Source organism: Liolophura sinensis, chromosome 1, assembly GCF_032854445.1.
Source record: "Liolophura sinensis isolate JHLJ2023 chromosome 1, CUHK_Ljap_v2, whole genome shotgun sequence".
Classification (NCBI taxonomy): Eukaryota; Metazoa; Mollusca; class Polyplacophora; order Chitonida; family Chitonidae; genus Liolophura; species Liolophura sinensis.
The window spans coordinates 25,188,242-25,202,860 of record NC_088295.1 but is presented as its reverse complement, the minus strand read 5'-3'; the positions used below and the strand labels follow the sequence as shown (position 1 = coordinate 25,202,860).

At 37.3% G+C, this 14,619-nt stretch overlaps 1 protein-coding gene across 1 annotated transcript; it reads left to right on the top strand.

Moving 5' to 3' along the window:
- The first annotated feature begins 1,516 nt into the window (after nucleotides 1-1,516).
- On the top strand, nucleotides 1,517-14,351 carry LOC135478883 (galactokinase-like). The gene is made up of 7 exons (XM_064758657.1): nucleotides 1,517-1,703; nucleotides 9,041-9,230; nucleotides 9,847-10,102; nucleotides 10,481-10,662; nucleotides 10,891-11,041; nucleotides 11,895-12,057; nucleotides 12,922-14,351. The coding sequence occupies exons 1-7, from the start codon at nucleotides 1,542-1,544 to the stop codon at nucleotides 12,991-12,993; spliced, it is 1,176 nt and encodes a 391-aa protein (XP_064614727.1). The 5' UTR covers nucleotides 1,517-1,541; the 3' UTR covers nucleotides 12,994-14,351.
- Nucleotides 14,352-14,619: the final 268 nt, after the last annotated feature.

The following is a 14,619-nucleotide window of genomic DNA, read 5'->3' as shown; positions in this document are numbered from 1 at the left end:
ACCGTAAATGTTGGTGTTCTATTTCATGAAAGTACAATCTTGCTTTCTTGTGTGAAGTGTGGTTCTAAATAATATCTGTTTATAGAACACGTATATTTATGGGCCAAAGTGAAGTTAGTTATTTCCATTGGGTATATACATGTGTATAAATGTCGCGTGTTGACAGATACATTCAGGTACATGTATATCTGAATGTATGCCACGTTGCGAACTGTCATTGATGCCATACTGACCTGTACATGTACATTTAGGCCTATATATGAGCAGCTGTTCATGGCACACCCACTCGATCTGCACGCGCCAGCTGGTAAGGAGAAAAATAATCTGTCAAGATCGATTTATATATAAAACACGTCTGATCCTTTGCGACAAAACAACACCGTTAATGCACAGTGATCTTAGAAGCGAATTAGTTTTCTTCTCTAAGTACACCTGCTTGCTCGATTGATAACTGGATATGTTTATGTTGGTTCTTACCTGCATGCATTGTTAATTACAGAGGGAACGGTTATTGTTGTCAGTTTCGGAGGAAATGGTTATAGCACTTTCATAAGACATTAAAGTGACACTGTATAGTGTTCTCGCCATGTAAACAGATGTCACGTGTTTACATTATAAAACAGCAGTAAGTTTAAGGACATGTGTTGATATCGATGGGTACTGCGCTACCGAGAATATAATTATATATCTTGCACTATACTTATGCAAGTGTCGTCAAATAAATTAGTGCATTCGAATTAAATGCAATTTAATACTTGATATAGGCTATATACCTCCTCTCCTGAATATGTATAATATCATAAGTAATGGACTTCTGATCATGCTTGATGCATGAGTGTCACTCCATTTACTGGAAGAAGAATTCCATATAGTTTAACAAATAATGGAAAACAGTCACTCTGTTACATGTACCAGCACATGTAGATCTGAAATATAAACAGTGTATTTACCTCAGTATTACGCAGATGGACCTACGTATATGTACATGTGTATAATGACTCTGATGGCCCCGAATCTTTCTTTGGGAAAGTCCAATACATGACATTTTGTGGGAGTGCCTATTTCACAAATCAAAACAGGAAAATGTGTACATTCTGATCCAGAGCATCAAATCGTGTACATAACCCTCTATAGTTTCTTGCAAACATGCACATAGGCCCAAATTATATTAAAATTATACTGGCTAGGCCTAACCTCACACCACTGGATTGCTTGGTCTGACATTTGAATCCAGACATTTTTCAATTGACACTTGAGTTCTGAATGTGTGCCTGTGGCTTCGCATACTTCTGTGCATCGCCACTGGTTGGCAAGCAAGTTAAGGTCAGACGTGTGTCAATGTTTACTGTTTGGGAACGGAAGGGGACAAATGTGGGCGCTGTCTCTCGCACACATTTTGATTAGTTGAATGTGAAGGTGTGGTGGGCGACGTCATCTAATACATATTCATGACATTTTCCCGCCAATGAAAACCCACGTGTGGCCCCGGCGTGTCATTCTTGCGGATCGCGAGCAACCTTTCATATCATACACCCGACACGATGGCCACGAAAACAGCAACCGTTGAAGAGCTAGTTGCCCAAGCCAGCGAAGTATTTGAGAAGCAATTTAAATGTAAACCTACTCTAGCATCCTGTGGGCCCGGTAGAGTAAATCTGATCGGAGAACACACGGACTACAACGATGGATTTGTTTTCCCAATGGTGGGTATACTGTATAGAGGCTGTGTACGCAACGTTGTAGGCTTGGGCGCAGTCCCAATCGATCCAGGAATATGCTTATTATAATGAAATGTTCCCGTTCTGTCGAACCAGATCTATGCTCCGGAATTCTGTATACACATGGGTAATCTTAATATAGCTATTGATGTGAAATATTGATGGCAAGAGACAGTGATATCGATAGTGTAAATTAAAGGAATCGGGCATTGATCCATGATACATCATGTATTTCGTCAGCCAGTGCGTGTCTGTCTGTTTTTAATGTAGTCTTTTCAAACCTTGACGTGCTGAACCAACAGACACCGTACACATGTATGGAGGTGCCTTTTGGGTAAACATGGGCCCATCTTTCAAGTTTTATGCATTAAATATGCCCTTTTTTCATTACCAGAGGATGCTATACTTCCGCTTTATATGTAAAGGTGGCGTAGTGCCCTGCAGTAGGTCATGAGGTGCTTGTCCTCAGTTATACAGTGTAGGATGTTTTCGGGATTATGTAATGTATAATTTGTATATTTAAGTAACCCAAATATACGAATTTGATTTAAGGTTGGAATGGTAAATCTTCAATAAAATGGAAGAGCAGATAATGTTTGAAATCCTTAAATGGTCACAGCTGCAATATTTTTTTATCAGTGGTACATATACCATATAGGCCCCTACAGGGTTGTGTTTAACAGTGTTTTTTGTTTTTATTAAAAATGTTGGCTTGTGCCAGTCCCAAGCGAGGACTGATTTACACCAAAACTGAGAGATTTACAAATAATATCTAATTATTCAAACCAGTACAAAGCATTAGAATCTCCCTGTAGATATAATACAATCCACAACAGCCTGGAAAATTTTCAGTTGGTGGTTATTAGGACTTAGTAACCCTTCAACAGTAAGACATTTTACATCCAGAGCGGTGACCTGTTCCTGTAAAGCGAATCTATTATTGGTAAAATTAAAGCAATGGAGTAAATACTGAGATACAGTTTCTTCCATATAACAGTAGTTACAAGTGCTGTTAGGGCGTAACCCAACTATGTGCATAAACGATCGTAAGCTGTTCCCCTATATAATCTGTTTCACATTATGTAATTATATGGTGGTAGACAAAGCAGTGAGAGATACTGTGAAGAGTTTATTGAACCAGCTGTTTGACAGCAATATGTAAACTAATTATGTACTTTCAGTTGAAAAATTCATGACAGTCTCAGCCCTAGTCTTTTTGTGGTTATAGACACTTTCATTGTGGGACAATTTGTCACTGTGTTATGTTTGTAAGTGGACATTGGATATCCTATGGGATGAGCTTGTACTGTCTGGAGCTGTTTGATATATTACTGTGAAAAAACTAACATCAGGCGAGATGCCATCTGGAGATATATTTTATGCTCTAATGAACACAGACTATAGCGTTGCAAATGTAGGGCCTTATTGTAAACATCCTAAAATAAACCACAACAAGTTTTTCATGCCGTAACTGTATTGTTCTACAGTTGAAACAATTTCCATGAAGTATGAATTTACATACGATATATATATATATATATACACACATGCCTGTATTTGTAAGTTGACTGAAATTGTGAGATGTAAACATATACTTTCTTCTCCAGAAGATAAGTTTTAATAGTGATGCTATATGTCTTTGTTTACTGCTTGTTTGTTGCTATGTGTAGGCCTACATCATGGTCATCAGGATAAATGTCTTACAACTGGAATTTTGCCAGTTGTATAAGCATGTGTTGATTGCGTTTTGTTTCTGGGCACTTTTAGGTGGTGTACAAAGTCATATGATCTGCATGGCACACTGACCTCACACACGCTGCTAAAATTGGATATATACATGTACCTCACTCATCCAGGCGAAATACCAGTCTGTGCAAGACAAATGATTGTAGGTGTAAGTTCCATCTACCGGTATGTTGGCCTTACTCAGCCAGTGCTAAGCAATAAATCAGTGCAGTCTGGGAGTTTAATTCCTCACCCACAGACCTTAGGGAAAGTCTTTTATCTTGTCTGGTAGGGAGATACATAAGCATTATTATACCTCGTAGAGTAATTCTCAGCTTACATTGGTCAGGAGACGGTCACGTGATATTCCGCAAAACACTGATAACGCGTGGAAGGAATGCAATGTCACGAGTATTGTCCCACATTCACGAGGCCATATCCAGCGATCTTTGGCTAATATCGAACGATCACGTGCATTTATTCGGCAGCAGTTATCTCCCTTTGAGAACCCTCTGGTGTCTGTTCGCAAAGTAAACGACCAGATGGTGGTTATACATGTAGCTCACTTATCGACATACAAATTTGGCGATTTAAAGTACAACTCGAAAAGCTACTGTTTTTTTCAGTATAATAAAACATATGGTGCATGCTAAGGGGTGGGACACTAGGGATTGTCAGTTCTTGACAAGTTATATTGAACTCTTGTCTTCCTCCTTGTTGAATATCACTTCTCTTGAGCTGACAATTTCTGATTACCTACCCAACAGAATGCACTACATGTATAATGTATGATACTGATACCTACTCTACACAGCTTATATGCTGACATTTACCTGTGTCATTTAGGATATTCCTGCAATATGACTTAAGCACCTGTGGCCAAGGCTTATATAGGGCCTACTCAAAAAATGGCAATTTAACAAACTGTTCAGTGAACTGGGAACTAAATTTATTAAAATAGTTAAGGCAGTTAGTCAGTAGATAAAGCACATGAAGTTTGTAGATTGATATGTTGGTGAAACGTTGACAATGGCTGCGTTCATGTATAAATATAAGATTGTATATGGTTTTGAAGAGAAACAGGCCAACTGCATGAAGATTAAGAAGTTAGCTATTTTTTTAAAAGAAGATTTAGGTTAAGTAAAATTTAGTCCAGATGTGACATATGGTGAAGCAGTATAAACAGATGGGTGTCTTGGGAAAAGAACAAGGCCTTTCCTGTGTAAATGAAGTGGAACAGCGTGTAAAAGTCAGCAAGGCCGGGCTGGTGGTGAAAAGGCTTTTTGCCCTTTCCTTCTGGTGTCTCAGTGACATTGAGCAGATTTTATGTTCCTATAATATTGGGTGTTGACAGCAATTCATTTGTATAAATTTTATTTATTGAAACACTTGAAACAAGTTTATAAATGCACCTCAATTTTGTAATTTCATCATGCAGAATAATTAGTATATAAACTAAGGTTGCTGAAGGTTGTTTTAAGGATACTAGAACCCTGGATGAAACTTGGGCCATTTTTATTTCACATTTATTTTGATTCTTCATTTTCTTATCTTTCCTCTCTCTTAAAGATAAAAGTCTAATCTGAATTTTAAATACGTTAAATTGGCAAAAGGTATAATTTCATGCCAACCCATTTAAGTTAGATGTGTTTGTCTTAAGTTTCCCTTGATTCGTGGGATTAACTCACTGAGTGTGATTACCTGCTGTGAATAGACATACCGCTGGTATGAAGATTTGTCTAGAAACTGTGCACCACTGCATATGCAGTCAATGTGCGTGACTTGTATACACGTAAACAAAAACAAAGGCCTCACACCCCTCGTCAGGGTGCCATCTGGGGAAGAGATGAAACACATTTCAACAGGTTCTGCTCAAAACTGTCAAAATACTGCACAAACGTATGTTTTCATAAAGCAGTAGAATTTTTAAAACATTTTTCTTTTACATAAGTAGGTTGATATTAAGTATTACCAGTAGATCTGACTTATTTTTAATGTGTATCTGGTTGGCCAGTGAATAATAAATATTTTATATATAAATTTATATAATAAATAAGAGCTCGGCTTCATCCAGCTACAATGTTGGTCATGGTTGTATAAGTGAAGTGTTCTTGAGTTTATCATGTATCTATAATTTTAAATGTATCAGTTAATTCACCTCTGTCTGTGAAGGTAAATATACCTGGTTGTCACCCACAGAACACACAACCATGGGGTCATGCACCTGTCTAGACAGGCTCTGACATCACACACAAACACACACCATTGGCACAAGTCACACAGTTAAAGAACAGCATTTTCTTATTTATGAAAAAATGTTAAATAAGGTCCCTATGATTATCATTCATAATTTTCATCTGTTTAAGCCACCGTGCAGAAAAGAGATTAAGAGTTTTGTTTCTAAACTTAAAATGTCAAGTTTTGCCCATCTTTGCAGGTGTAGGCCTACTCCTTGGTAGCCTCTTCATTGTAGTAAAGGCTGTTGTAAGGCATAGGTCATATGTACTAAAAGCCCATTCATGGGGACTGATAATCCCTGCCCATGGCACAGTAGCCAGTGTGACTGGGAACAGGATTTATGAACCATGCCCTGGCTGGAATGTCCTGATTTATGGGCTCTCATTGGCTTTGTTTTGAGGTTCTCTACCCAGTGTTCTCTTTGCATTTAAGAAAATTAAGATAAATGAAATAATTCAGAGAAGAAAAATAGAAGGTTTGGGGTCAGAGATTTACATCCTACATGTAGCTGTTATTATCACAGATTCATTTCCCTCAAGAAACTTCATGCAATCTTAAGATGTATGTTTTATAGGGACTAGCATGGGACTGCTTTTTTTTTTGACTCATTGGAGTCCAACCATCATGTGCTTCATCTTGAAAAATGAGGCTGGAGAGGGAGTGTATATGTACTTGGGCTTTTCTCCTGGCCTAAAACATTTGATGAGATTCATCCATTCGTGATGTCTGCTCTACATCTGTCAGGTATTTGTCTGTAGGCACACAAAGGTTTGAGGGCAATCTCACTGTAGCAAAAGCAGAGCGTGTGTGGTTTGGCATATAAGCGATCTGCGTCTTCACACGTCATCTTGCCCTGTGCTTTTGCTAATTTTAGATCATCCTTACCAAACTCTCTCTGTAAACCAGTCACAGTTGGCAAACATACATTCTCTCGATCTGCAAGATGGGTTTTTTTTTTGGAGTAATCAGGTAGTCAAAAATACAAACTTCCCACCCACAACCTTCCCCCACCAGAAAAAAAAAAATAGCAGATGGTGTGAATAGTTTTGTGACCAATTTATGTTATACATAAGGTGACCTTGCAAAGTCAAAAACCTCACGTGTTAAACATGATACTATACTGTAAAATTTACCTTGGTTAATGTATGTGGTAAACAGTGCATTGTGTATTTTTCAAGTGACACATTTTCTTTTATTCTGATTGATTCATGCAACTCAATATTTGTTTGTGTGTGAAGTAATTATGATGATTTCTTGTCAGAAAAACTTAGATTTTGGCATGAAAGGAATCATTTTAAGGCCTTCTGAAAGGTGCAGATTTCCGTGTATTCCAAACCTTAGATGAAATGCAGTCTATGAAGCAGTGACTGAAACAGGAAGAAAAAGTTAGTACATTAAGTTGTATAAGTGGATAACTTTACAGTCATAAACAGGCTGAAAGCTACACCACAGGGTACATAAAAATAGCAAGTGCACATGTACTTTTAAGGTATTATAGGAGTTACATATATCTGCTTTATGGTGTGCCTGTTAAATAGGCTGGAACGCAGAGTGTTCACAGCTCTGCCTAGATCTGCTTAATTTTATTTTAATCTTTACCACAAGCTTTTTCAAAGGGCAAATGAGCAAAATTAATATACTTTATTATATTGTAAATGAATTTATATGTACATACATGCTCATGCCTGATCAGTATCACACCATTTTCTGAAAAAATACCTGCATCATATTACTGCATGTAGGTATGATGGAATGTGGAGGGAATAGACATGTATGCCATATCTATTGTGATTGATATCGCTTGAATTGTAGCTGTCATTGAATAGTTTTTTTCATACATGTAGCCTGGAATAAGAATAATTTTCATGGTTATTTTGTAATTTAAATTTCATAAATTATATTAATGTGTGTTTGGAAAAAGTATGAATGGTTTTTATAGCAGCATAGTCCTTAAATCATGTAGATTTATGGCATGTGATGTATGTGTAATAGTTTACATGTAGGTATATTGCTATAACTTCTTTGGTAGGAAAAGTCTGAAGCATTTGTATTAGACATTAAAGCCTTTCATTTAGTCGAAGAGTACTATAGTATGTCATTGAACACCGAACAAATAACAAAAATGAACTTCAAGAAAAACTTTAACTTGCATGTAGTGGACATGCCTTATTTGTATCAAGTGATAGTTCTCTCGTCTGTGTGTGATGTATAAATGTCACTTTCTGTAATATTTATTTTAATAATTTCCTTAAGTGAAATGTTAAAGACCTGAACTGAAATGCACAGTATACGTACATGAAGCCAAGCTATTTGTGTATGAAACCACAGGGAAATGGGTTAAATGCTGAAGAAATAAAAACACATTATTTTCCTGATCCTCATGCTGTGCTTAAAGCTGATAATATCCCAAAGGCTGATGTCAAAATAAAAAAAAATAGAGCATCTCTGACGTCAGTCAAGCTGAAGGGCATGAGCTGTAATTCTACATCTTGTTACAGTATCTCTCTGCCATGTTTTATTGGTGTCTTTGACTGGGCATTGAGTATCAGGCTCTAATAACCATGCTATAAAGAATCAGTTGTTTGCCACATTCTAATAAACCTTCAATAATTGTGACACCTCTCCTAATTGGTGGTTTATCTGAAACTAGGATTTGGAAGCCGAGATTGAACATTTTATCTGTCCTAGGCATTGTTTTGATGTGTCTGAAGGAACAGATTTGAAAGGTGAAGCTGATAATACTGTCCATGCTTGGGCAAATTATAATTAAGTGGTTCAATATGACCCAGCCACCTTCATTCTGGGAAGTGTTCAATACACACCATTCTGACCACTAATGATAGTGTCTATTTTTGGAAGAAGAACAAAACATTGTAACCCAGTGCCATCTTCCCTATTCCCATTACATTTAAATGCATTAGTGGATTAGAAGGCATTGGCTGGCTTAAACTGAATTACCCTGGTTTAGTTCAGCAGAACTGCTAGTATATTTTGCCTTTCACCAATGAGGTTGTGAGTTCAAATCCAGCTCTCTCATCAGGCTTGGCTCCTAATATTTGTGTGGTAGTGTGTTAGGTGCTATACCTGGTCAGATGAAATGACTTTGTCCTGAATCTGTTTAGTTTCCTCAAGCCATCAGTTTCTTTGAAAAGGGACTACTATTAACTACCATGTACAGAACACCCATCAAAATTCATCATTTATAATAATCTTTATGAAGTCTATTTTTATTGATTGTTAACATATTTTCATGAAACTAAAAATATGTGAGTACATAAATTTTGACATTTTATCATCAGTGATATTCTTTTCTCCAGCATCTCCATCACATGGTTTTATGAATTTTTCACTGTATTCAGGCTTTACCCCAAACTACAGTTATGGTTGGTAAACCAACGGAATCAGGGATTTGCCGTGTATTGACGTGTGCTAAGAATGTGGAGGATCCTAAGTACGTGGAGTTCAGCATTCCTACCCCAGACAACCCACTGACTGCCAGCAAACCGGCATGGGCAAACTACGTCAAAGGGGTGGTGGCCAACTTTATTGGTAATCAATAACATATCTTTTGGTACAAAACCACAGGGCACTCAAAATTAGGAGATGTACTCAGGAGTGATATGCACACAGGTAGCACATGTGGGCAAAAATAAATGCTGTATAAAACTCCAGGATTGCATGACTACATATGTATCTTGGTTTTGTAGTCTTTTCAGTGAGCTAAATATATCAAGTGTTTTGCATCTTACTTCTCTTATTACCTAACTACGATTTTACCATAGTCTCACAGTTCTGTTTTAAGTACACCTAATTAAAAAAAATACTAAAGGAACTGTTGCATTTAGATTTACGTGTATATCCACAAAGTAAATGCATTTCATGCAAACCATAGTAAGTAATGGTTATCATGAACAACATGTAGAATGTTTAAAGTACAACATGGTATTTGCAAGTCCTGATGCAAATGCCAGAAACTGAGTAATTCTGTGGATTTGACTGAACTGGAAACATTTTGTGAAGTAAAAGATTTGTGATGGGTGGTATTGAAAAAGATGGTATAGGTAAGTTTCTTTCGAACATAATTAAATTGCAGTTGTACATGTATGTACCTGCAGTTTGTATTTATGGAGTGTGTACTATTTTCTTTCCTCGTGTCTGTTTCCAGGCAGTCTCAAGTCATTCGATGCTGTTATCATCTCATCAGTGCCAGTGGGTGGGGGAGTGTCGAGCTCTGCAGCACTTGAGGTCGCCACGTACACTTTCTTAGATCAACTGAATCCCAATGGCCCTGTATCTCTCACCAAGAAAGCACTGGCCTGTCAGAAAGCTGAACATGACTTCGCCAACATGCCATGTGGAATCATGGACCAGTTCATTTCATTGATGGGCAAGAAAGGTCACGCCCTACTCATTGACTGCAGGTAATGGTTGAAAGCTGGAGGGCTCAGCTTGACAGTCAACAACACCAAGCAAATCTTGGTACATGTTTATCGGTTAGGAGCTGAAACAAAACTCTTGTTTTTGATACATGTACATGTAGGTGAAAAATTCATTGGAGGCTCATGGATGTTGTTTCCATGTATTAAAGTACTTTTAAGTTTCGGAAACATTGGAAAACAAGGAAATAACATTTGCAATATTGACTTATACCGGTGCTTTTATCAGTTGCAATGTAAGTCAGTGTGCATGCAGTATTTTGTTAATAATACATAATTTTGAAATATTACCAAATTTTGAAGTATTGCCTAATTTTGAAGTATTACATGAACTTAGCCTTCTTTGGATTGATTTATTCACAGGTCTTTAGAATCCCGTCTCGTCCCGCTGAAGGATCCAAATGTGGTTGTCATGGTAACCAACTCCAATGTGCGTCACACGTTGACAGGAAGTGAGTACCCATCTAGGAGGAAGCACTGTGAGAAAGCTGCAGAGATACTGGGCAAGAAAAGTCTTAGAGAGGCGACCATGGCAGATGTGGAAGGTGAGTATGAACTTAATTAATTAAAAACATAGTAATTGTATAGTTGTGACTCTCTTGGTCCTAGTTGCTCTCATAGAAATGTACAAGAGTCACAGAATTTCATATCCATTAAACAGAATTAAGCCTCGGTAAACTAAATTTTTTTGAACAAAAATTTTGGTTAGGAGATTAATGTTGAAGTGTTTCAGAAAGCATTTTTTTCATGTTGCAAATTTTGTTTTTGGACAGCGTTTAAGGATGAGTTTGATGAAGAAATGCTGCGGCGTATTCGTCATGTGATAACAGAAATTCAGAGAACAGAGCAGGCAGCAAATGCCTTGGAGGCTGGAGACTACAACAAGTTCGGGAAACTCATGGTGGAAAGTCACAACTCATTGCGGTTAGTAGGAAGTTAATTATATTAATAATTTATAATGGCATGGTTTTAATTTTCTGAACATCTTCAGCTGTTTTATATATATTATGTGATGTTGAATCCTGGCATAGAGTAAGGCAGTTAAGTTGGAATGTCTGCTGAAGCATTTGAAAATTATGCATTATTAGTGGGCTATGCATTAGCGATTGTTGGCGCAATGCGTCACGGGCCTTGCATGGTGTTATGCCAGGCAAAACTTTTGTTCACTTTTTATCCTTTCAAACTTATTTTGGCAGTTTTAACAAAGGGTAATTTCTTTTTTAGACGATTTAGGAAAGCAATTTTCATCCTTTTCTCTTAACATTGTGGCTTTTAAGACACGCAGATTTTGACACTGGTGTAATTATTATAGTTTTGAAAACTGGCCCTAATAGCTTGTTTGGTAAAGTGTCCCTGGCGGTAGATCCATTGTAGCTTCCTTGCTTGGCGTTTGGCATTAAGGAGATAGTGCAATGACTGGTTGACTGGTATAATGGCTCTAGCTTGGTGGGTTACTTGCTGTCAGTAAGTCGTCTCAGTGAAGCATCAGTAGATAAAAGAACAGTGGAAATCTGTCCTGTAACAAGTAGGCACATTACATACACACTAAGGAGCCTTTGTTGTGATATGACTGAAAAATTGTTAAGTATTGTTGTTAAACCCCAACACTTGCTCACTCTAATTTGAAAGGGTTGTTTGGTATCTCATCTATATCTTTCATAAGGCCATATGTCAGAAAGTAATAGAGAAACCTAATGATTGAATAGGGAGATTCAGGTGAGTGTGTGTTTAACATGGCACAGTGACCTGAACAAACTGTTTTGCCTGTATCTTTCAGTGATGACTATGAGGTGAGCTGCTCTGAGTTAGATGAGCTAGTTGTGGCTGCCATGGAGGTGGAGGGTGTCTATGGTTCCCGTATGACAGGGGGAGGGTTTGGGGGCTGTACTGTCACCCTTCTGAAGAAATCAGCTGTTGATAAGGCCATCAAACATATACAGGTATGGACGTGAACATGGCCAACTTTAATGGTCAACTGAAATAAAAATACTGACATTAAACAACAGAACACTTAATGGATTGTTTTCTCACACCATTCAATTGTCCTAACTTTTTGTGGTGATGCAAATAATGCTCATAATGATTGTGTTTATCAGTGTTAACTGAGTATCCTAACACTTAAACCTAACTTTTTAGGCGGGAAATTAGTATCAGATGTGAGTGGGCTAACAAGTACCATTTTCCAAAAATACTAAATTTCAGCATGAGCTGGACCTAGTACAGACAGTCCAAGAATAGGGTGATGATAATGTTTGCCCTCCAGTTGTACTGGAAATGCTGAAGTGTCATTATTATGAGCGTCATTCGTATCACCATATAAAGTTGGGAGATGATGTGAGAAAAAGCTCTGGCTATAACATTTGAATGTCCTGTTTTATAACAGAGACAAAACCACACATATTAATCCCTATAATAACAAAGTCCATGTGGAAAGCCAGTACAAAATACACAAAACACAGCTTATCTCCTGGTGACAAACAAAACGTCCATATTAATTGATAATTAAACTGAAAGCACTCTTTGGCAAAGTAAAAGATTGTGAGATGGGTGGTTTTACTATATTGCTTCAGTGTGAACTTTAAATCTACACTTAGTCTACTATGTGTACATATATACGTGTAACATGATCACGCTTTTTCTCAGCATCGATGCACTTATCTTTGAGTTGTTAATTTTTGCCAAATATGGCTTGAACTGTATCAGAGTTTGTATTTAGTAATTCAGCAGTGGAATAGATAGACTGTGCTACCTGTAGTTATATTGATATTCATAATCTTTGATGTCTGTTTTCCCTGTGTTTTCAGAATCGTTACAGTGGAAAGGAGACATTTTACATCTGCCCCCCAAGTGATGGTGCTAGGATCATAGCTTTGTGAAGTGATTCCTGATAGGTGGAACAATGTCAGACATATTTTCAATAATTTTTAGCTATTGGTCATTCTGAAAAAACCTGAATCCAAGTAAGTTGCAGATAAGATATTGATCGACCATGTTTATAGTCATTGATGATGTAGCCAGAGTTCTGGATGTGCCAGGTCCCGTGAAAACTTAACTACCCCGGTAGGTTAAAGGGAACACATAAATGTGTCGTTGAATACATACATTTACCGGCCTTAGAGCAGATTTGAAAACCATTACAGATATTAGGTATTGCTAAGATTTGAAACCTGGCTGAAAAGATCTGTTATTGGTATTATGCACCAACAATTTGAGAATATTTTGTCAGAAAAAAGTGTATTTTATGAATTTTCTTTACCATGATTTAGGAGAAATGTGATCATATGAGATTCAGGCATAACAGGCAGGTTTGACATTGTGGATATTCTCACAATAGTACATAATAATTAATTTCACTGAAGTCTTGATGTGCGTATACATAGGTGTATGAACTCGTAAAATCTCCTCTCGCTAGGCATGATACAGTTTCTAGACATGTATAATGTAGCTGTAGAACATAATACCCCATATCCATGATAATAACAGAGGGCCAGCAATGTCTGCTAGTATCTCATTGTGTATTTATTCTGTTAACTGAATAAGTTGTGGGTTTGCTGAGGTTTGTAGACATTCCATCCAGGAAGTGGATTTCATTGTATGTTATCATGTTACAATTCACATGTACCTGGAACTTAACTGCATGCTTTCACAATAGTTTGTAGACCGATTTGTGTCTTGAGCACTCATGAGTGGGGTTTGGCATGTTTTTATTTATTTTACATTCTAATTTTGTTGCATCAAGAGTGCGTAGCTATATTAATTTATATTTCTGCGTTGGTTGTTATAGGATGGACTTTTTTAATATTTGGATTTGGTATTTTAAATTATTGTAGAAATGTTACATACTCAGACACATATACAAGTTTATTGAACTACATGTATAACCATTGAGTCCAGTGCTTATGAATCTCAAGCAAATGTGTGACACTTACTGTATTTTAAAATTGTCACACTCTGTCTTCCATGTTTTTGTTAATTATGAAGTTACTTTATGGCCAATGCTTACTGAACCTCTAGCTCCTTCAGAATTTTTGGTCCTTTTCCTGAATTTACCAGTACTTGTACATACATTTCCCAGTAAGAGCCGTTCATACATGTGTCTTGTTGGGATGATCATCGCACGTTCATACATGTGTCTTGTTGGGATGATCATCGCATGTTCATACATGTGTCTTGTTGGGATGATCATCGCATGTTCATACATGTGTCTTGTTGGGATGATCATCGCACTTTCATACATGTGTCTTGTTGGGATGATCATCGCATGTTCATACATGTGTCTTGTTGGGATGATCATCGCATGTTCATACATGTGTCTTGTTGGGATGATCATCGCATGTTCATACATGTGTCTTGTTGGGATGATCATCGCACATTCATACATGTGTCTTGTTGGGATGATCATCGCACGTTCATACATGTGTCTTGTTGGGATGATCATCGCATATTCATACATGTGTCTTGTTGGGATGATCATCGCACGTTCATACATGTGTCTTGTTGGA

What these genes read in the sequence shown, in the direction of transcription:
- LOC135478883 (XM_064758657.1), top strand. Translation starts at nt 1,542, where the DNA reads ATGGCCACGAAAACAGCAACCGTTGAAGAGCTAGTTGCCCAAGCCAGC. An exon ending in GGTGGTGGCCAACTTTATTG is followed by an intron (nt 9,231 to 9,846) that starts GTAATCAATAAC and finishes GTCTGTTTCCAG; the next exon opens with GCAGTCTCAAGTCATTCGAT. An exon ending in GACCATGGCAGATGTGGAAG is followed by an intron (nt 10,663 to 10,890) that starts GTGAGTATGAAC and finishes GTTTTTGGACAG; the next exon opens with CGTTTAAGGATGAGTTTGAT.